Source organism: Mirounga angustirostris, unplaced genomic scaffold, assembly GCF_029215605.1.
Source record: "Mirounga angustirostris isolate CCGP_5_RB_7025 unplaced genomic scaffold, mMirAng1.0.hap1 SCAF_7, whole genome shotgun sequence".
Classification (NCBI taxonomy): domain Eukaryota; kingdom Metazoa; phylum Chordata; class Mammalia; order Carnivora; family Phocidae; genus Mirounga; species Mirounga angustirostris.
Genome location: NW_026991715.1, coordinates 86,969,421 through 86,993,823, shown reverse-complemented (window position 1 = coordinate 86,993,823; position 24,403 = coordinate 86,969,421). Strand labels below are relative to the sequence as shown.

Here is a 24,403-nt window from a genome sequence, read left to right as displayed (position 1 = left end):
ACAGGAAGACCAAGGGTGCCTGAGTATGGCAGAGCTCCCAGGTATCGGAGCGGGGAAGCCAGCTGCACAGACAGAGCCGAGGAGCAGGCTCTCAGCTTGGGGTTGCCATAAACCATGATCTGGAAAAAAAAAACAAAAAACAAAAAAAAACTGATCTGCAGCACAGTCAGGCCACTGCTCCTCCAGCAGGGACCCAACAAGTGGCAGATCCAGGGAGATTCCCCTTCCTCCCCCAGGAGGAGTGGCACAGGAGCGCACCGCAGGGATCTGCTGGGTTTGGAGACTCCACACTGAGTCATGTGCCAGAGATAGAAATGCTGGGTCACAGGCCAGGTGAGCACGGAGTGCGGCTGGAGACCAGGGAGATGGGAATGATTGACTGCTTTTCTCTGGGGGGGGGGGTGCACTGAGGAGTGGGGACCTGAGTTCTCAGTTCCTCTGGGTGGAGATTGGGAGGCTGCTGTTTTCATTCTCCTCCTCCAAAGCTGTACGGAAAGCTTGCAGGGAACAAAATCTCCCAAGAGCAAACCCGAGCAGATTACTTAGCCCAGACCCGGCAAGGGCGGGACAATTCCACCTCCAGCAAAGACATTTGGGAACCACTGCAACAGACCCCTCCCCCAGAAGATCAGCAAGAATAGCCAGCCAAGACCAAGTTTACTGATCAATGAGAACTGCAGAACACCAGCACTAGGGGAATACTGCACATAGAATTCATGGCTTTTTCCCCATGATTCTATAGTCTTTCAAAGTTAAATTTTTTTAATTCTCTTTTTTCTTCTTTTTCTTTTTTGAATTTTTTTTCCCTTTTTCAACCAACATCTTATCAATCACTTTTTTAAAAATCTTTTTTATTTTTCATTTTTAGTCATATTCTATCCCTTCATTGTAGTTAACCTTATTTTGGTATATATATATGTTATTCTCTCTTTAAAATTTTGGGATACAGTTTCTTCTAACAGACAAAAATATACCCTAAATCTCTAGTGTATGGCTTTGTTCTAGTCTCCTGTCTGATCATATTCTCTCCCTTTTTTTTTTTTAAATTACTCTTGTTTCTTTTTTCAACCAACTTCTTATCAATTCCTTTTATAAAATCCTTTATAATTTTCATCTTTACAGTCATATTCCAACCCTTCATCATATTTACCCTTATTTTTTTACATATATAAGCTTTTCTTTTTTTAAAATTTTGGGAGGCATTTTCTTCTAACAGACCAAAATATGCCCAAAATCTAGTGTGTGGCACTGATCTATGCACCAGCCTGATCATATTTGATCATATTCTTGTTTTTTTTTTTTAATCTTTTTCTTTTTTTCTTTTTTCTTTCTTTCCCTTTCTTTTCCCCTGGTTACAGGTCTCTTCTGATTTGTTTAGCGTATATTTTTCTGGGGTCCTTGCACCCGGTTAGCATTTTGTTTGCTCATTCATCTGTTCTCCTCTGGACAAAATGACAAGATGGAAAAAATCACCTCACAAAAAAAGAACAAGAGGCAGTACTGACTGCCAGGGACCTAATCAATATGGACATTAGTAAGATGGTGGAACTAGAGTTCAGAATGACGATTTTAAAGATACTAGCTGGGCTTGAAAAAAGCATGGAAGACATTAGAGAAACCCTTTCTGGAGAAATAAAAGAACTAAAATCTAACCAAGTCAAAATCAAAAAGGCTATTAATGAGGTGCAATAAAAAATGGAGGCTCTAACTGCTAGGATAATTGAGGCAGAAGAGAGATTTAGTGATATAGAAGACCAAATGATGGAAAATAAAGAAGCTGAGAAAAAGAGAGATAAACAACTACTGGATCACGGGGGCAGAATTTGAGAGATAAGTGATACCATAAGATGAAACAATATTAGAATAACTGGGATCCCAGAAGAAGAAGAAACAGAGAGAGGGGCAGAAGGTATATTGGAGCAAATTATAGCAGAGAACATCCCTAATCTGGGGAAGGAAACAGGCAACAAAATCCAGGAGGCACAGAGAACCCCCCTCAAAATCAATAAAAATGGGTCAACACTCCGACATCTAATAGAAAACTGATGAGTCTCAGAGACAAAGAGAAAATCCTGAAAGCAGCTCGGGACAAGAGATCTGTAACGTACAATGGTAGAAGCATTAGATTGGCAACATACCTATCCACAGAGACCTGGCAGGCCAGAGGACTGGCATGATATATTCAGAGCACTAAATGAGAAAAATATGCAGCCAAGAATACTATATCTAGCTAGGCTGTCATTGAAAATAGAAGGAGGGGCGCCTGGGTGGCTCAGTTGGTTGAGCAACTGCCTTCAGCTCAGGTCATGATCCTGGAGTCCCGGGATCGAGTCCTGCATCGGGCTCCCTGCTCGGCGGGGAGCCTGCTTCTCCCTCTGATCCTCCTCCCTCTCATGCTCTCTGTCTCTCATTCTCTCTCTCTCAAATAAAAAAAAAAAAAAATCTTGAAAATAGAAGGAGAGATAAAAAGCTTCCAGGACAGACAAAAACTAAAGGAATTTGCAAACATGAAACCAGCCCTACAAGAAATATTGAAAGGGGTCCTCTAAGCAAAGAGAGAGCCTAAAAGTAACATAGACCAGAAAGGAACACAGACAATACATAGTAACAGTCACCTTACAGGCAATACAGTGGCACTAAATTCATATCTTTCAATAGTTACCCTGAGTGTAAATGGGCTAAATGCCCCAATCAAAAGACCCAGGGTATCAGATTGGATAAAAAAACAAGATCCATCAATATGCTGTCTGCAAGAGACTCATTTTAGACCCAAAGACACCCCCAGATTGAAAGTGAGGGGGTGGAGAACCATTTACCATGCTAATGGACACCAAAAGAGAGCTGGGGTGGCAATCCTTATATCAGACAAATTAGATTTTAAAATGTATAAAGTGCCACATACAACAATTGAGCTTTATATAAAAAAGATTCTTTTATAATATAATATGGGAAATTGTATTTCATTGGATTAATTTATATTCTGTTGATTACTAAGGAAACTGAAAAATTCTTCTCTATGTACTCTTTAGCTATTTGTATTTTTTATTCTTTGAGCTAGATTTTATGCAATCTACCCATGGAAAACCTGTTTTTTAATGAGTACATTTTAGAAATATTAGTTGATTATGGTTCTTTAACAACTCTATAAAATTTGAAGATATTTCTTATCATAAGTACAGTATATAGTTTTAATTATGACAGAACATACTTTGATTATCTAATAACTATTTTCTCATTTTAGGAAGAAGGCTGCAAGGTAGATGATTTTTCCTGGGCCTGGAATGTAGTCTACATGTATACAACAATTCTTGCAGAAATCTGCTTGTATGCAACCACTTCTAATTTGCGAAAAACTGCTTTTACTGGTTTCTGTGTCTGTAAAAGTTCACAAAAAGATATTTTACTCATGGATAAATCAGAAGAACCACCAGAGTTGAAGGAAACAAGTATTTTAGGTCTTTTGGAATATTTCTCTTCAAAAATGTCAGATAATTGTAAGTAAATTATTTCTCAACTTGTTGAGAAATATTTCTTAAATGTCCCTGTCCACATATAGCAATAAGCCTTTTATTTATTTTATTTTATTATTTTTATTTACTTTTTTTTAACCTACAGTGTTTTATTCATTTCAGATATATAACATAGTGACTTAACAATGCCATACATCATGCAGTGCTTATCACAAGTGCACTCCTTAATCCCCATCACCTATTTCATCCATCCCTCCACCCATCTCCCCTGTGGTAACCATCATTTTGTTCACTTTAGAGTCTGTTTTGTGGTTTGTCTCTCTCTCTCTTTTTTTTCCACTTTGCTCATTTTTTTGTTTGTTTCTTAAATTCCACATATGAATGAAATCATATGCTATTTGCCTTTCTCAGAATTATTTTGCTTAGCATTATATTCTCTAGCTGCATCCATGTCATTGCAAGTGGCAAGATTTCATTCTTTTCTGTGGCTGAACAATATTTCATTGTGTATATATACTACATCTTCTTTATCCATTCATCTATTGATGGACACTTGGACTGCTTCCATAATTTCACTATTGTAAATGATGCTGCAATAAACATAGGGGTGCATGTATCCATTGAATTAGTGTTTTTGTATTCTTTGGGTAAATACCCAGTAGTGTGATTGCCAGATTGTAGGGTAGTTCTATTTTTAACTTTTAGAGGAATCTCCATACTGTTTTCCACAGTGGCTGTACCAGTTTGCATTCCCACCAATGGAGCACGAAGGTTCCTTTGTCTCACCAAGACTTGTTGTTTCTTGTGTTTTTTATTTTAGCCATTCTGACAGGTGTGAGGTGATATCTCATTGTAGTTTTGATTTGCATTTCCCTGATGATGACTGATGTTGAGCATCTTTTCATGTGTCTGTTGGCCATCTGGATGTCTTCTTTGGAGAAATATCTGTTCATGTCTTCTGCCCATTTTTTCATTGGATTATTTGTTTTTTGGGTGTTGAGTTCTATAAGTTCTTTATATATTTTGGATACTAGCTCTTTAACGGATATGTCTTTTGCAAATACCTTTTCCCATTCTATAGATGGCCTTTTAGTTGTGTTGGCTGTTTTCTTTGCTGTGCAAAAGCTTTTTATTTTGATATAGTCCCAATAGTTTACTTTTGCTTTTATTTCCCTTGCCTCAGGAGACATATCCAGAAAAATGTTGCTATGGCTGATGTCAGAGACATTACTGCCTATGTTCTCTTCAAGGATTTTTATGGGTTCAGGACTCACATTTAGGTCTTTTATCCATTTTGAATTTATTTTTGTGTGTGGTGTAAGAAAGTGGTCCAGTTCATTCTTTTGCATGTAGGTGTCATTTTCCCAATACCATTTGTTGAAGAGATTGTGTTTTTCCCATTGCATAGTCTTTCCTGCTTTGTTGAAGATTGACCATATAATTGTGGGTTTATTTCTGGGTTCTCTATTCTTTTCTCTTGATATATGTGTGTATTTTTGTGCCAGTACCATAATGTTTTGATAACTATAGCTTTGTAATATAACTTGAAGTCTGGAATTGTGATGCCTTCAGTTTTACTTTTCTTTTTCAAGATTGCTTTGACTATTCAGTCTTTTGTGGTTCTGTATAAATTTTAGGATTGTTTGTTCTAGCTCTGTGAAAAATGCTGTTGGTATTTTAATAGGGATTGCATTAAATGTGTAGATTGCTTTGGGTAGTATGACATTTTAATGATATTTGTTCTTCCAGTCTATGAGCATGGAATCACTTTCCATTTCTTTGTGTTGTCTTCAATTTCTTTCATCAGTGTTTTATAGTTTTCAGAGTACAGGTCTTTCACCTTGTTGCTTAGATTTGTTCCTAGGTATCTTACTTATAGATGTAGTATTTTGTCCATGTTTTCTCAACCCAAGTGGACAAGAAAATAGATGTTTCTGGTTGTGCAACATATTTAAAGATTTGATCTGCAATAGAGGATACACATATCAAAATTGCCTCTTTCACAATCAGAAGTCAATCTGATTTCAATGACATCAAACTTCTTGTACAAGCCATAAATAATACTGTGTAGGCATTGTCAACATGATTACCGGGGAAGATAAGTGTGTCTTTTTGGAAAGTGACTTAAAGAACCTGGAGCTGCCTCTGTATTTAATTGAAAATGATTTTTTCACATGATTTTATCTTTCAAGTGAATAAATTTTTAGAGTGAGAGAACCAGTCTTAAGTCGCACAGATTTGTACTTTAATTCTACAACTTATATCTTGGAATCCTAGGTCAATTTATTTAATTTTGCTGACTGATTTCTTTACCTGATAATTATGATAAGACTGCTATTCATATCATAGGGCTTTTTGTGAGAAAAAACTATGGAAACATATACATAATTGGCATAGTACCTTGTGCATAGTAAAGGTCCAATAAATGTTAATAGATGTTATCGTTGTTAATGTGGTTGTTAATATTGTTATAATGAGAAAACATCAGTGAGGAAGGATTTTTTCCCCAAACATTAGATGTACAGTTTATATCCTCAGAATCCTACTTTATTTATGTATAAAGGTATAAATGACAGTGAAAAATATTTTTAAATGGTATATATAATATATAAATAGTCTCTTGTGAATGAGTCAAATAGTGTTCTTATGGACCATATTTATATAAAGGCTTTAATATGAAAAAACACTTAAAATCATAGTTTTGTGAAGGCAATGTTATAGGAAACTATAACACTGATCTGATCTGATATGGGAGCAGAACTTAAAGAATCTAGAAAAATGGATGACTACTTAGAATGTTCTGTTTTCATTCTGAGGTTTTGTGTCAAACAAATTTTTCATAGAGTCAGATATTTATTAATTCTAGAGTGAGGTCTCTGCCCAGTGACTGAAGTGCTGCCTTTTAGTGGTTTTGATTGGATGGAAATTTCTATGTATGCTTATAAATACCAATTATACATTTAACATTTGCTACTATGGACTTAACTGTGTCTCCCAAAGTTCATTTGTTAAAACTATAACCCACAATGTGACTGTATTTGGAGATGAAGTTATGATGGTAGGGCCTGATATGTTTGAATTAGTGTCCTTATAAGAAAAGACACCAGAGAGCTCACTTTCTCCAATATCTGAGGACACTGAGAAAGCAGCTATCTAAAAGTCAAGAAAAGAGCCCTTACCATAAACAGAATCAGTTGGCACCTTGATCTTGGAAATCCTAGCCTCCAGAACTATGAGAAAATAAATTAATTTCTTATGTTTAAAACTCTAAGTCTATGATATTTTGTTATGGTAGCCCAAGAAAACTAATATACCTCCCCAGAGTGTTGTGATATAGGCAGGTCTGAATATGCTCAAATGCCTAGTAAATCCTTATTTGAAACACAGATTTTTACAGCATAGTCTCTATTTTGTATTTATTTTCATTTATTTATTTACTTATGTACTTATTTATAAGTTTTTAATCCCAGTTAGTTAACACAGTGTTATATGAGTTTCAGGCGTATGATATAGTGACAGCATAGTCTTTAGATGAGACAATTTTGAGCTGGAAAAACATGAGGGAAGATGATAAAAATTAATTTATTTAAACACACAGAATTTTTGCTTTATCCCTGTTGAATTCCAATTTTGAGAAATATTTTGCCTTGATGGGTTATAAAGGATAACAATAGTTAACATTTATTGAGCTCTTACTATATGTCAAGCATGAGTCTAGGCTGATTCATTAATCATTACAACAAGACTATACCTAGATATTCATACTGTCCTCATTTTATAGATGAGAAAACTGACGCACTGAGTTTATTTGTCCAAGGAAATATAGTTAGTAAGCAGTACATCTGAGTCTTAACCTAGGCAGTCTGGCTTCAGAGTCCATACTAACTACCTCACTATACTGAACTAACTAAATTAATTAACCTACTGAATGAAAAATTTTAAAAAATTATCCATTTGCATTTTGAAGAATGTGAAAAAGATGACTTTGAGGAATTCTGGCAGTCATTATCCTATAGCACTGTTTATAAAAAGTATTTTCATAGACTTTGTACATGGTCCTTATTTCTAATGTAAATTCTTGGGCCTTGTTCTAGAATTTTGGATCAAAAATCCGAAAAGTGGAGTGTAGGAATCTGTATTATTAAGCCTAGAGAAAACCTAGCCTATAAATTTAACTGTTAAACAAGCTGGTAAAACATAGAGGAAAATACCTTTCTTACTTGTTGTTGCAGACCTTTATGCATCTATTCGGAGAGTATTTATATCAGATGATTTATATATAATTTTACAAAGAGGGAAACGTAGCTTTGTGTTGTACACTATATTTGAAATGCCATATTCTATGCTCCTACTTTGGTTTTCAGAGTACCAAAATGATAGGCTTTTATCAAGCCTTGATTATCTGGAAACTGTGTTGTGAAATTAACACTTGAAAATGGTGTATTCTGTGAGAAACCTACAGAAACTGATTCAGTATGTCTTGTATAGGAAATACATAATAAATGATAGAACCAAATATATCACAGAATAGTAAAAATTTTGTTGCTCATGTTGTCCTCATCCAATGCACAAATCTCTAGTAGACCTATTTGCAAATAGTCCACAGTAACATTCTGTTTAAAAGTCAACAGAGATTAGAACTCCCTATCTCCCAAAGCAGGTCATCCCACTTTTAAACACTGTGAAAGATTCTTCCTTATATTAAAATGAAATCTATCTTTCTAACTTTGGTTTAAGTTTTCCCTCCTAGAGGTAATAAGAAAAAAAAAACAACAACTCTATTCCATTTCCCACATGCAAGCTCTTCAAATATTTGATGATAATTGCATTGGTTCTCTTTCTCCACCTCTTCACTTTGCATTCATCTCCCATCTCCGCTTACTGCCAAGCTCCTGTGCTAGCTTTTCATAATATGTGAAAAACAGATTTTCAATATGGTTTATGATTAGCTTCTTAAGATTGCTGGAAGGTTGTAATGTTGTTAATGTTGAATTGGTAATAATTCATTCCAGTGTTATGATGTGAAGACATGTGAGACCCAAGTATTTTTTCATTCAATGTTGTCTCTGAATGAGAAAAGTAAATATGACATTCTTCCTTTTCATTCTTTTGTTGAGAATTATTTTCTTAAACTGGTTCTGCAATGATTTAGTGAATGAAATATACCTCACAGTTGTAAAATAACTTTGTATGCTACATTTTGATTCATTTTAACTTAGGAAAAAACATTATTACAGAGCAATAACTCCTTTTTAAAAAGCAAACGCAAGTTAATGGGAATCTTAAAACCAATTGAAATGTTTAAGGGTACTCTATTAAATCTTCAATATACCTTTTATCTTGGTGAAGGTTATTCAGAAAAATATTCAGTAACAGTATTGTGTTTATTATATGTGGAAAATATTAAACTCCTTTAAAAATCCATGTACATGTTAGTGATGGAATTCAGGCAGTCCTCATAATTCATAATTCTTTGTGTTGGCAAATCTGAAAGTATAGTACCCCTGAGTATTTTATATATATATGGAAGTTAACCAAATGTATCTGTCTTTTTTAAAAATTATTTTATTGTTGGGAAGAGTACTTTACATGAAATCTACCTTCTTTCTTTTATTATGTTATGTTAGTCACCATACAGTACATCATTAGTTTTTGAAATCTACCTTCTTAAAAGTTTAAGTGTACAATACATTATTGTTGACAGTGGGTACAGTGTTGTATAATAGATTTCTAGAGCTTATTTATCTTGCTTGATTGAAACTTTATGTCCATTGATTAGTAATTTGAATTTCTCCTTTCCCTCATTTTCTGGAAACCACACTCTTTGATTATACTCTTTGATTTTATGAATATGATCATGTTAGATATCTCATGTAAGTGAAACCATGCAGCATTTGTCGGTCTTTCCATGACCGTCCTCAGCATGATATCCTCAAGGTTCATCCATGTTGTTGCATATGGCAGAATTTCCTTCATTTTTAAGGCTTAACAGTACTCTATCGTGGATGTATACCACATTTTCTTCATCCACTGGCTTTATGTTAGACATAAAATTGCAAAAATGAACAATTATAAAAAAGTTATTTAAAAAACTTTTTGTAATAATCATCTTTTACTTACTCCAGGATAAATTATATTATTTCTTACTTCTCAATGTAGGATATGTTTGAAGATTTATCTTTGATCTATTCTCAGGTATGCTATCTCTCGGTTTAGTCTATATCTTTTAGAAAACACAGTTGTATTTTAAAAATGAAGAAGAATTCAGAAATCATTAATCCAAAGTTCTACATGCCCTGCTTTCTTTTGGAGTTATTTGTAGGTCTGTAACTCATCTTGCTTGATATATCATTCTTTATTTCTTTCTGTCATCCTTTTAAATAAAACATAATTTTCAAAAGAGATATCATTGACCTCACAATTTCTCTAAAAACCCTATGCATCTGAAATAATCTCTCAGCTTGTTAATATAGGTGACATGTGTCATTCACTGAAAATTAATTAAACCCTACTCTGAAAAAAGTATCAATTCTGTCAGGCTTGTGAGACAGAAAAAAATTAGCAGAATATTCAGTTGATGTCATGATACTGACAACATAAAATGTATGTTTTTTATTTGTACGGAAGTACAGAGAATATTATATGGCTTAAGGAACAAATAGATAATCCAGTCCAATTGAATAAGGATATTAGATATTTATTCTCTCTGCCTCTCATATTTCTATATGCTACATACTGTGGAACATACGAGATAAATATATGGAACAGAAAAGCTAATTTACTAATATACGTAACCTCATGTTTCTCTGAACTTTCTTTTGTACCTCTCCAGTGGATTTTACCAAATTATAGCTTGTATTTTTAATAATAATTTTATTTCTCTATGTTAGTTAGGAGTAGATTTGGCTACCTGTAGTAAAAAATACATTAGATTAAATAAAATGAAAATTTATTTTTTTCCCACATAAAGTAAATCCAGAAATAGGCAGTCTAAGGTTGGTGTCAGGGCTTAAGAGGTTCTCAGGGAGGCAGGTTCATTTTCTTTTGCTATTCTGAGGGTGCAGAAGGGAAGAATAATAGTATTCATTTTCTACTGTCTTCTTAATAGGAAGTACCACATAGCATTATTGCTGTAAACTCATTGGCTTAAGTGTAATCATATGGCCACACCTAAGGAGAGTTTATTTTGTTTTCTGAGTATCAATCAGCCAAGCTAAAAGTAGTGATTCATATTACTAAGGAAGAAAGGGAGACTGGATATTGTGAAGTAATTTACAATCTGTGCAAAGCTTATTTTACCAAGTTTTGTTCTCTCTCAGGTCAGGGAATAGGTTTTAGCCTTTATTGCTTCACCCTACATTACCTAATGCATTGCCTCATTCAGAGTAACCTCTCAATAAATAAAGTGTCAAATATATGAATGGATGAAGGAAAGGAAATGGATACTGTATTGAGATATGATGAGATGACATTTTCAATTCAAAATGGTTATTTTTAAAAAAGATTTTATTTATTTTTCAGAGAGAGAGAGAGAGAGAGAGAGAGAACACAAGCGGGGGGGAGAGGGGGAAGTGGCAGGCAGAGGGAGAAACAGGGAGAAGTCCCTGATGCAGGACTCAATCCCAGGACCCTGGGATCATGACCTGAGCCAAAGGCAGATGCTTAGCTGACTGAGCTACCCAGGCATCCCTCAAAATGGTTATTAAACATCATCTTTATACATTGCTTATCCACTTATTCTCATTCTTTTTTTTTTCAAAAATAATTAGCAAAAGTTCTTTTCAATTCATAAGAGAAGAGTTGTCCATTTGTTTACTCATTATAATATGAATGTGCATTATGTGCATCATTCTATATTAATGGCTCATGGAGCATCAAAGAACTTAAAAACAACTTTGGATAAACATGGCTACGACATGGTTATGGAAAGTAGGACTCAATCTGTGGTTCATTTGAATCTGAATTTGGAGAAGGGAAGAAGATGCAGATGGGGGAAGTAAGGATGGGGAGGGCTAATAAACATGAAAAGTTAAGAAGCCATTATGGAAACCAGCCAATCAGAAATGGGTCCTTGGGGCGGGAAAAAAAAAAAAAAAAAAAAAGAAATGGATTCTTGGTCTTGGAATCTAAAGTTTGAAATATACAATACTAAATGCACTGAATTTCAGGATGAATCTGTATTTCTCTTTAAATATTTGATGTTTTTGGTAGCACTTGATAAAACTTGCATGTGAGGAAAATTCATTTGGACATCAGAATATCTAGACTTGCTGAGTAGACACATTCTACTCTTATCTTGAACATTATGAGTTCTATTAGTTCACTGAAGGCAGGGTTTGTTGTGATGATTGTGGATTCCCCACAAGCACAGGTTTATTTACAGAGAAACTAATGACATTTAATTTTCAGGGCCTTTCACCACATAGGACACTCTCTTTCTTTCTTTCTTTCTTTCTTTCTTTCTTTCTTTCTTTCTTTCTTTCTTCCTTTCTTCCTTTCTTCCTTCCTTTCTTTCTTTCTTTCTTTCTTTTCTTTCTTTCTTTCTTTCTTTCTTTCTTTCTTTCTTTCTTTCTTTCTTTCTTTCTTTCTTTCTTTCTTTCTTTCTTTCTTTCTTTCTTTCTCAGACTTCTAAAATCCTAGGAAGGACACTAGGAATATCTCTTCATAGAAAAATGTCTTTTATTCTTAAATTGGCAAAAAATAAGTTTTTATAGTTTTTGAAAAAGAAGGCTTCACAATTATATATGCTTTAGTTCTCATAAAATCTAAATCTCCCTCGTAGGTTAAATAATAGCAACTCATAACCACCCTGCATATTAATATTCTTCTTTACATCCAGTAAGCATTCTATCAAGTTTATGTGTATTGAATTAAATTTAATATCTGCCAGCCTCTTAGATAACAGAAAAACCATTCAGTGTGTTGAGAATAATTATAGTTAGCAAAAACAATTGTAAGTAGAGTTGAAGAGTAATTAAAGTTATTATTAAAATTATTTTTGAATTATAGTGAAAATATCTTTTCCTCTTGAATGTATTAGAGTGGTTGTTGGTCCCAAACCTTGTCTTTAAAAAAATGATTTATTCTGGGTATCCTCACAACTAGCTTTCAGGGAAAGTAATAAAATGTATATTAATACAGAAGAATATTTACTTTTTATACAGCTTTTACTTTCAATTATAATATAGAAGGGCTCTTGACCTGTTGCCACAGGTCAGTGTTATCTTTATATACCTGCATGTACATACATGCTCAAAACATATCTAGCATTATGTGTATGATGTGTTGGGCAAATTAATTATTTATATATTATATATAATATAATATTATAATTTAGGAAAAATTTTGGGAATAATTTCTATAAAGCAAAATGTGTTGTCTCTCTATTCCTAAACTTGGTGACAGGAGTATTAAGAATAGACCACTCTGTCTTATGAATGCATGTATAGGTACAAATCTTAAGTAAAATACTAACAGACCAAATTCAGCAGTGTGTTAAAGTAATAATATACTATATTTATACCGTTCATTCTAGGAATCTAAGGAGAGATCATTATTAAAAAGTTTAAATCTCTTTTAACTAAGGAAGGAGTTACTCTTAATAGATGCTGAAATAGAATTGATAAGGTAAAAACACATGCCTGATTTTTTTAAGAAGATAAAATAGGATTAAAACTAGAAATATAAGGGTACTTTCTTAAATTGTTGAGGATTTATCAGAAACTAAAATCAACATCATCCTAAAGAATGAAAAACGAGGGCTCCTGGGTGGCTCAGTTGGTTAAGCGGCTGCCTTCAGCTCAGGTTGTGATCCCAGGGTCCTTGGATCGAGTCCTGCATCGGACTCCTTGCTCGGCGGAGAGCCTGCTTCTCCCTCTCCCTCTGCCTGCCTCTCTGCCTACTTGTGCTCTATCTCTGTCAAATAAATAAATAAAATCTTTTAAAAAAAAGAATGAAAAACTAAAAATAATCTCATTTAGGTTAAGTAAAATCCAGAATTTCTACATTAATTGCTGATATTTTACCACATTCTGGATATCCTAGCTGATATAAGACAAAAAGAAAAAAGCAGGTATAATATTAGAAAAACATTTATGGGTGATCTGAATGTCTATTTTGAATAGCTAAGAGTATGAAAATAATATTAGCACTAATTAAATAAAATGGCTAGTTACATGAAACATTACTGTCAATAACTTTACTATATACCAGCAAAAACTAAATAGAAAAAAAAAAACACAATAGCATAAAAACAGCAAAATCCTAAGGAATGTGCTCTATAAAGAACAAAATCCATAAAACTTTAAAGACATAAAAGAAGATTTGAAATAAATGAATATAAACTTTGGTATTGTAAAGATATAGATTCTCCCTAAATTAATCTATAAATTAAATGTAATTCCATTAGTCAAAAGAGTATAAATTGGCAGATTAATTCTATAGATGATCTGGAAGAATATAGTCAAGAAAACTTAGAAAAAGGGCAGTTTCTTAAACATCAAACAACAATAATTCTCTGTATTATACTAGTAAAATAATCTATTCGTCTACCTGGACTAATAGATTTTCATAACGGAATATAAAATATCTATATATCTGTATTTGTATCTATGAATATGGTATCCACCTTTTGCCATATTTTTTGATGTACAAGATGCACTAGTATATAAGATACCTTAATTTCATAAGGACTGTTTTTGAAAATATTAAGTACTTTTACCATATGGGCATATGCTAAACTTGATTTTAAAGTATTCCTATACGGGGGAGCCTGGGTGGCTCAGTCGTTAAGCGTCTGCATTGGGCTCAAGTCATGATCCCGGGATCCTGGGATCAAGCCCCGCATCGGGCTCCCTGCTCAGCAGGAAGCCTGCTTCTCCCTCTCCCACTCCCCATGCCTGTGTTCCCTCTCTCGCTGCATCTCTCTCTGTCAAATAAATAAATAAATAAAATCTTTATTTAAAAAAAAAGTATTCCTGTACAAATAAACCCATTATTTTGTGTATGCAATTAGATTACATTATATGCTGAAAACAATAGGAAATCATAAAAACTGGACAGTCATATTCTACTAGAAATTATGAAGTTCATGGAAAGAAAATAATCTGCATTTTAGTCACTGAAAACTAACAAGAAAACCATGAAATAAGAAAACTGAGTAAATTCTTTTTTAAGATTTTATTTATTTATTTGACAGAGAGAGAGATAGCGAGAGAGGAAACACAAGCAGGGGGGTGTGAGAGGGAGAAACAGGCTTCCCGCCGAGCAGGGAGCTGGATGCGGGGCTCCATCCCAGCACCCTGGGATCATGACCTGAGCCGAAGGCAGACGCTTAATGACTGAGCCACCCAGGTGCCCCAAAAAACGGAGTCAATTCTTGAACAGCAAACCACAGTAAAAAGCATATAGAAAAATGATCTTTTAAAAGGAATTTCAGTATCACTCTTATCCATCAGTATCTTTTTTAATAAAAAGATTTTATTTATTTATTTGAGAGAGAGCATGACAGAGAGAGAGAGAGCACAAACAGGGGGAGGGGCAGAGGGAACAGGGAAAAGCAGGCTCCCCACTGAGCAGGGAGCCCAGTGTGGGGCTCCATCCCAGGACCCTGAGATCATGACCTGAGCTGAAAGCAGATGCTTAACCAACTGAGCTACCCTGGTGCCCCCATCAGTAAGTATCTTGCTGAATGTTAGTACAAAGCCAAACACAGGGTGGGAGGGGTATAAAGAGATTCTAATAGGAAGCTGCATTTCAATAAATTTCTTTTTGACTCGAGAGGCTGCAAGATGAAAATAAGTGCCTGTAGTGGTTTTAATTTTTATTCTCAAACCCGAGAGGATCATTATCTCCCAAATTAGGTAAATCATGATTCCAAACTTTGAAAACCCTTCATCCTTGTAGTGATCCAGAAGGTGTCTTCACTGCTGACATTTACTGTTTCAGGACCTGGGGATCACCAGAGTTACCACACAGTCCTTAGTACTATGAAGGACATCTCTAGTTCCATTTTTGAAAGGATTCCATTGCTATTTTTTGTTTCACTCCACCCAATGACATTTAACACACTCCAACTTTAGTAATATTAAGTCTCTTTTTATTATTCTCACCTCAAAATTTGGAGCTAGCATCTATTCATCTCACTCATCCCTCCTTCAAACACCTTATTGATTGACACATCTAAGAGCAGAAATTTTCTGGTTAGTTTGGGTGGGTAGTTAATTCTCTTAACAAATTCTATTATATGATGTAATTTCTTTAATAGCCTGATGCTTGGACAACATTTATCTCATAATTTCATTCATTCTTCATCCATCCAATTTTTGCATTACTCTACTTACACTACTCTACTTCTCAGGGATGTTGGATTTTTATTCCTATGCTTGTTATCTCATTATTAAAAGAGCTTTTTAGCTCTAGACATCACAGACTCACATAGCATTGCAAGGCAAGAAGAAAGAGAAGGCTCTCTTCTAAAGATTCTATTCACCTTATTATAAAACAAAAGATTTCCCAGAAGCACTCCAGAAGACTGTCCCTTGTGTGAAATTGACAGGGCTGGGTACTCTGGTCACTACTAGTTACAAGGAAGGCTGGAAAAGTAAATGCCTGGTGAAGAGAGGCATTTGTGATGGCCCATGAGAATTCATTCCCATTATCTGCGTACAGAATAGGATTCTATTTTTAAGGAAGGGGCAAGGTATGACTGGTAGGTCAGCAACTACCTATACTGTTTAAAAATTAGAAAAGATGGGGGTGCCTGGGTGGATCAGTCAGTTAAGCATCTGCCTTCAGCTCAGGTCATGATCTCAGGGTCCCAGGATTGAGCCCTGCATTGGGCTCCCCCCTCAGCAGGTAGTCTGCTCCTCCCTTTGCCCTTCCACCCACTTGTGCTCTCTCTCATGCTGTCTCTCAAATAAGTAAATAAAGTCTTTAAAAATAAATAAATAAATAAAAATCAGAAAAGATGGTAAGTTTATGCCATCAGCTCAACATACTAACACAACTTAGTAACGTATTTTATTGTGTATAAGTTTTAATAGTGATAGTGTTAGCAGTTGGAATAGCCAAAGTGTTTACTCATTTGGAGTTTACCATCTTGTTTGATAACATATCCAATGTCAGAAGCGTTTTGCATTTAGTTGATACTTATGAAAGTGAAAAATTAGTTTGTGTCACATCATTAGTCAAATACTGCTAAAACATATTATTTTATTTTCATATTCACCTGGTAATTTTGTGCTACTTTTGTTTTTACTTGAATATATAATATACATATTCTTAATAAATATGATGGTCCATTATGTTTATCCTCTAAAATAATTGATAACCCCTGTCCTTGTTATCATTAAAACTGATGAGTGGCCTTTTTTAAATACTGAATTACTTTAGTTACATTTGTTTAATACCATACTTTCAACTTCTCTTTTTATAAGTTTACAATTTTCCCACTGAAATTGTTTTGTCGTTTTATATCTTCCAAGTTCTTATTTTCTTTGTTTCTTTTGGGAATACAATAATGCTCAGCATTGCTCAACTACTGTGTTCTTTTGAGAAAGTTATAACATTTGACTTGACCCTAATGGGTCTGAGCCTCAGACTTTGGTAGTGATAAATTTAAATCTAAAAATTTATGAGGAGTTTATGTTACTCCTTGTCTATGTGGCTTATGACTTATTATTTTGCTAACAAAATCTACCAATAGGATGTGAAAGTTTTTCCTTGCTGTGCTGTTTTTTGTAGCTGTGCTCCATCTTTAACAGAATCATTGCTAAGCATCTCTGGTTTCCTTTGATGTCAGGAATGTTTTGGATGTAAAGCAGATGAACTAAGATGGTGGAATAGTAGGGGGCCCTAGGCTTGCCTGGCTCTTTGAACTCAGCTAGATAAATATCAAATCATTCTGAATACCTAAGAGATTGATCTGAGGACCACCTGCACAACTAGAGGGAGAAAAGAGGCCATATAATGGAAGGTAGAAGGTGCAGAGATGTGATTTGGGGGAGAAGTGGATCATGGGTGCCACTGAGGAGAGGGAGTCCTGATCACAGAAAGAGATGAGAAAGAGAGAGGAGCATACAGGGGATCACACAAGGAAAACACTTCCCCAAAACCACTGACTGGAAAAATGAGAGGGGCTGATTTTCATGATTTTTTTTTTTTTACAACCATGGGGCTAAAAGACTGGAGTTTTAGAGGTTTATGGCATGGCAGGTGTGGAGGCTGGTGGGTGCTGAGTTGTTTCTGTGGAGAAGGAGAGCAGATAGCTCGAGGTGGGGGAAGATGATGTGATCTAAGGATCCCCTGGAATGCACTGGGAGAGATGATTCCCCCTTCTTGGAGTGCATCTGAGAGAGGTGGCATTGCCTCTTTTGGTACAAAGGAGCCTGTGGGTGCCATTTCTCTCACCTGCCTCTCAGCATAAACTAACTTCAGTAAGCAGCACAGCACCAACAGTGGTATAAAATGCTTACACCAAGCCCCACCCCTCTGCACTCCATAGGTGCAGCTTTTCTAGGACAAGTGTGCTTGAGAAACTCTGCGGAGTTTCTGACCTGAGGTAAAGAGCAGCCAAAACACAGCAGCAGAGTACACACAGCATATACCAGAGACACTTCCTAAAGCACCAGGCCCTAGACAATATGTGACTTCTTCCTCATAAAGCCATTAATCAGGAGCAGGAAACATAACAGGCTTTCCTAACACACAGAAAAAGACAGAGACCTAGACAAAATGCCAAGACAGAGGAATTCATCCCAAGAAGAGGTCACGGCCAGGGATCTATTCGAAACACATATACGTATGCTTGATCCAGAATTTAAACCAACAATCATAAGGATACTAGCTGGGCTGGAGAAAAGCATAGAAGGCACCAGGGAGTCTCTTTAAAAGACATAAAAACTAGTCAGGCCAAAATAAAAAATGCTATAACCAAGATGCAAAACCAACTGGATGTAATGGCCACAAGGATGGAATAAGTAGAGGAATGAATAAGTGATATAGAAGATAAAATTATGGAAAATAATGAGGCTGAAAAGAAGAGGGAAAGGAACATATTTGATCATGAATGTAGACTTAGGGAACTCAGGGACTCCATAAAGCATAAACATTCATATCATAGGAGTCCCAGAAGAAGAGAGGGGAAAAGGGGCAGAAGGTTTATTTGAAGAAATTATGGCTGAAAACTTCCTTAGTCTGGGGAAAGAAACAGACATCCAAATCCAAGAGACACAGGGAACTCCCATCAAAATCAACAAAAGCTGGCCAACATCAAGACATATCATACTTAAATTTGCAAAATATAGAGATACAGAAAAAAATCCTAAAAGGAGCAAGAGAAAAGAAACCCCTAACTTACCAGGGAAGACAAATAAGAATAGCAGCAGATCTCTCCACAGGAACTTGGCAGGCCAGAAGAGAGTGGCATGATGTATTCAACCCACTGAATGGGAAAAATATACAGCCAAGAATACTTTATCCAGCAAGGCTGTCATTCAGAGTAGAAGGAGAGACAAAGAGGTTCCCAGACAAATAAAAACTAAAGGAGTTTGTGACCACTAAACCAATCCTGAAAGAAATATTAAAGGGGACTCCTTGAGTGGGAAAGAAAGATCAAAAGCAACAAAGATTAGAAAGGAACAGAGAAAATCCCCAGAAACACAGATTTTACAAGTAATACAATGACACAAAATTCATATCTATGAATAATCACTCTGAATGTAAATGCTCCAATCAAAAGACATAGGGTATCAGAATGGATGAAAAAAAAAAAACAAGACCCATCTATATGCTGTCTACAAGAGACTCATTTTAGATCTAAAGACACCTGCAGATTGAAAGTGAGGGGATGGGGAACCATTTATCATGCTAATGAACATCAAAAGAAAGCCAGAGTCTCCCTACTCTGCAGGAAGCCTACTTCTCACTCTCCCACTCCCCCTGCTTGTGTTCCCTCTCTCGCTGTCTCTCTCTCTCTGTCAAATGAAATCTTTAAAAAAAAAAAAAAAAAGAAAGCCAGAGTAGCCATACTTATATCAGATAAACTAGATTTTAAGCCAAAGACTGTCACAAGAGATGAAGAAGGGCACTATATCATAATAAAGGGGTCTATCCAAGAAGAAGATCTAACAGTTGTAAATATGTATGCCCCAACTTGGGAGCACCCAAATATAGAAATCAATTAATAACAAACATAAAGAAACTCATTGATAATAATACAGTAATAGTAGGGGGTTTTAACATCCCACTTACTGCAATGGACAGATCATCTATGCAGAAAATCAACAAGGAAACCATGGCTTTGAATGACACACTGGACCAGATGGACTTAACTGATACGTTCAGAATATTTCATCCTAAAGCAGCAGAATACACATTCTTTGCGAGTGCACCTTGGACCATGTCCAGATAGATCACATGCTGGGTCACAAATCAGGCCACATCAAGTACAAAAAGATTGAGACCATACCATGCGTATTTTCAGACCACAGTGCGATGTAACTTGAAGTTAACCACAAAAAAAATTTGGAAAGACCACAAATACGTGGAGGTTAAATACATGCTACTAAAGAATGAATGGTTCAACCAGGAAATTAGAGAAGAAATTAAAAAATACATGGAAACAAATGATAATGAAAACACGATGGTCCAAAACCTTTTGGATGCAGCAAAAGCAGTCATAAGAGGGAAGTACATGGTAATACAGGCCTACCTCAAGAAGCAAGAAAAGTCTCAAATACACAACCTAACCTTACCCCTAAAGGAACTAGAAAAATAACAAATGAAGCCTAAAGCCAGCTGAAGAAGGGAAATAATAAAGATTAAAGCAGAAATAGATGATATAGAAACAACAAACCCTCCCTGCAGTAGAACAGATCAATGAAACCAGGAGCTGGTTCTTGATATAAAATTGATAATCCCCTAGGCAGACTTATCAAAAAGAAAAGAGAAAGGACCCAAATAAATAAAATAACAGATGAGAGAGGAGAAATCACAACCAACACTACAGATATATAAACAATTATAAGAGAATATTATGAAGAATTATATGCCAACAAAATTGGGCAATCTGCAAGAAATGGATAAATTCCTTGAAACATAAACTACCAAAACTGAAATGGAAGAAGTATAAAATTTGAACAGCGCCATAACTGAAACAGTAATCAAAAATCTCTCAACGAACAAAAGTCCAGGGCCAGATGGATTCCCAGGGAAATTCTATCAAACATTTAAAGAAAAGTTAATACCTATTGTTCTCAAACTGTTCCAAAAAATAGAAATGGAAGGAAAACTTCCAAACTCATTCTATGAGGCCAGCATTACCTTGATTCCAAAACCAGAAAAAAAAAAAACCCTAAAAAAAAAGAGAATTATAGGTCAATATCCCTGATGAACATGTATGCAAAAATTCTCAACAAAATACTAGCAAATCAAATCCAACAGTACATTAAAAGGATTATTCACCATGATCAAGTGGGCTTTATTCCTGGGTTGTGAGGGTGGTTCAATATTCGCAAGTCAACCAACAGGATATGCCATGTTAATAAAAGAAAGGATAAGAACCATATGATCTTCTCAATAGATGCAGAAAAACATTTGACAAAGTACACCATTCATTCTTGATAAAAACCCTCAAAATAAGGTTTGAAGGAACATACCTCACCATCATAAAGGCCATATATGAAAGACCCACACCCAATATCATCCTCAATGGGGAAAACCTGAGAGCTTTTCCTCTGTGGTCAGAAACCAGAAAGGGATGTCCACTCTCACCACTGTTATTCAACTTAGTGCTGGAAGTCCTAGCCACAGCAGTCAGACAACAAAAAGAAATAAAAGGCATCCAAATTGGCAAGGAAGAAGTCAAACTTTCACTATTACAGATGACATGACATTCAATGTAGAAAACCTGAAAGTCTCCTCCAAAAAATTGCTAGAACTGATACATGAATTTAGTAAAGTTGCAGGATACAAAATCAATGTACAGAAATCTGGCATTTCTTTACACCATTAATGAAGCAGAAAGAGAAAGAGAAATCAAGAATTGATCCCATTTATAATTGCACCAAAAACCATAAGATACCTAGGAATAAACCTAACCAAAGAGGTAAAAGATTTATGCTCTGAAAACTATAGAACACTTATGAAAGAATTTGAAGACGACACAAAGAAATGGAAAAACATCCCATGCTCATGGCTTGGAAGAACAAATATTGTTAAATGTCCATACTTCCCAAAGCAATCTACACATTTAATATAATCCCTACCAAAATACCACCAGTATTTTTCACAAAATCTTAAAATTTTTGTGGAACCAAAAAAGACCCCAAATAGACAAAGCAATCTTGAAAAAGAAAAGCAAAGCTGGAGGCATCACAGTTCTGGACTTCAAGCTATATTACAAAGCTATAATCATCAAGACAGTATGGTACTGGCACAAAAACAGACACATAGACCAAGGGGACAGAATAGAAAACCCAGAAATGGACCCACAACTATATGGTCAACTAATCTTTGACAAACCAGGAAAGAATATCCAGTGGAAAAAGACAGATCTTCAACAAATGGTGTTGAGAAAACTGGACAGCTACATGCAAAAGAATGAAACTGGCCCACTTTCTTACACTATACACATAAATAAATTCAACATGGTTGAAAGACCTAAATGGGAGACAGGAAATCATCAAAATCCTAGAGGAGAACATAGGCAGCAACCTCTTTGACATTGGCCGTAGGAAATTCTTACTAGATACATCTCTGGAGGCAAGGGAAACAAAAGTAAAAATGAACTATTGGGACTTCATCAAGATAATAAGCTTCTGCACAACAAAGGAAACAATAAAACTAAAAGGCAACCTTCAGAATGGGAAAAGAAAGTTGCAAATGACATATCTGTAAAGGGGTAGTATCTAAAATCTGTAAAGAACTCATCAAACTGAACACCCAAAAATCAAATAATCCAGTTACAAAATGGGCAGAAGACATGAATAGACATTTTTCCAAAGAAGACATTCAGATGGCTAACAGATATGTGACATATGAAAAGATGCTCAACATCAGTCATCATCAGGGAAATACAAATCAAAACTATAATGAGATATCACCTCATACCTCTCAGAATGGCTAAAATTAACAACACAGGAAGCAAGTGTTGCTGAGGATAAGGAGAAAGGGAACCCCTCTTACACTGTTGGTGGGAATGCAAACTAGTGCAACCACTCTGGAAAACAGTACAGAGGTTCCTCAAAAAGTTAAAAATAGAAGTACCCTATGATCCAGCAATTTCACTACTAGGTAGTTACCCAAAGGATACAAAAAATACTGGTTCTAAGGGACAAATGCACCCCGATGTTTATAGCAGCTTTATCAGCAATAGCCAAATTATGGAAAGAACCCAAATGTCCAATGACTGATGAATGGATAAAGAAGATGTGGTGTATATATAAAATGGAATATTACTCAGGCATCAAAAGGAATGAAATCTTGCCATTTGCAATGATGTGAATGGAGGGAGAGTGTATTATAATAAGTGAAATAAGGCAGAGAAAGACAAATATCACATAATTTCACTCATATGGGAAGTTTAAGAAATCAAACAGATGAACATGGGAAAAGAGACAGGGAAACCATAAAACAGATTCTTAACTATAGAGAACAAACTGAGGGTTGCTGGAGGGGGTGGGTGGGAGGCTGGGTTAAATTGGTGTTGGGTATTAAGGAGGGCACTTGTGATGAGTACTGGGTGTTATATGTAAGTGATGAATCACAACATTCTACTACTGAAACTAATATTACACTATATGTTAACTAACTGGAATTTAAATAAAAACAAAAATTAAAAAAAAAGAATGTTTTGGATGTAAACAAATATTGGTATACATTTACACGTGTGTGTGTGTATGAGAAAGAGAGAGAGAGAAACAGAGACAGAGGAAGAGTAAAATTGGATGTGAGGGTATGTGAGGATGTATATGGAAATATGATGTCTATTCTGGCATTTGATAAAGTGGGGAAGAATGGATTATCAATGAATTGTTTTGAGGATAATATATGTATTTGACTTTTTTAAAGTTAGTTAAGTACCATGAATCATAACCACACATAGTAAATTTTTTAAATAATTTCCATATGAATTAAAACCTTTAAAATAACTAGAAGAAAATATAGCACAGTACCTTTAAAAGTTAAGCATAAACAAGAGAAAAATCACAATTCATAAAAGACATGATTAGAAGATACCTACAGAAAAATGCACAAGATCTGTGCAGAAAAAAATGAGAAAGAGTTAAAATACAAGTTAAAGTTGAGAAATACTGTATGCACACATATATGAAATAGTATAATAATAAGAAAAAGACAAATCACTCGCATTACTATTGCCATCCTCAGATTTCAGTGTGTTTTCTAAACTTGTCAGATGGCCATAAGTGGACCAAGACTAAACCCAAATTTGACCTGCATTTCTTTCTCTCCACTGGCCCCCATGTCATTAGCTATGTGTCACAAGTTGGCCTGTAAATCTATGATTTGGAACTTCAAATAGTTTCTCAAAGCTACAACCTTCCTTTGAGAAGAGTCCAGTTTGAACTGACATGGTCAAATCTCTAGGATACAGCAAGATACTTTCCTTTATCTTCTTTATATTAGTACTTCATGGTGGGGGTGGGAAGGGTTTAGAATTGATATGTTGCCAGACAACTGGCCCTGAGCCTGGGATGTCAGAGACTGCAGGGACCTGGGTGAGGGACTGCTAGACGTATTCTTTTTTCCCTTCCATTTACTGTAGCCTTTCGCTGAGCTGGTGTCAGTGCTGTTGGGGATGTGGGGGAGGCAGAGGACAGTAGTTTCAGTTCAGAACACGTGAGAAGAGCTGAAAACTGTATGAGGTGAAGGAAGAAGAGTCCCTGTGGTAAATATTTCTTGGATAGGAGCTA

At 35.3% G+C, this 24,403-nt stretch overlaps 1 protein-coding gene across 1 annotated transcript in view; it reads left to right on the top strand.

Moving 5' to 3' along the window:
* Positions 1-24,403, top strand: part of TMEM232 (transmembrane protein 232) — a gene marked incomplete at its 5' end in the record, with an annotated part of 234,712 nt that overhangs the window by 44,573 nt on the left and 165,736 nt on the right. The window contains one exon of the mRNA XM_045864383.1: positions 3,242-3,494. Coding sequence (XP_045720339.1) covers positions 3,242-3,494 — 253 coding nt within the window. The remainder of the gene's footprint in view (positions 1-3,241; positions 3,495-24,403) is intronic.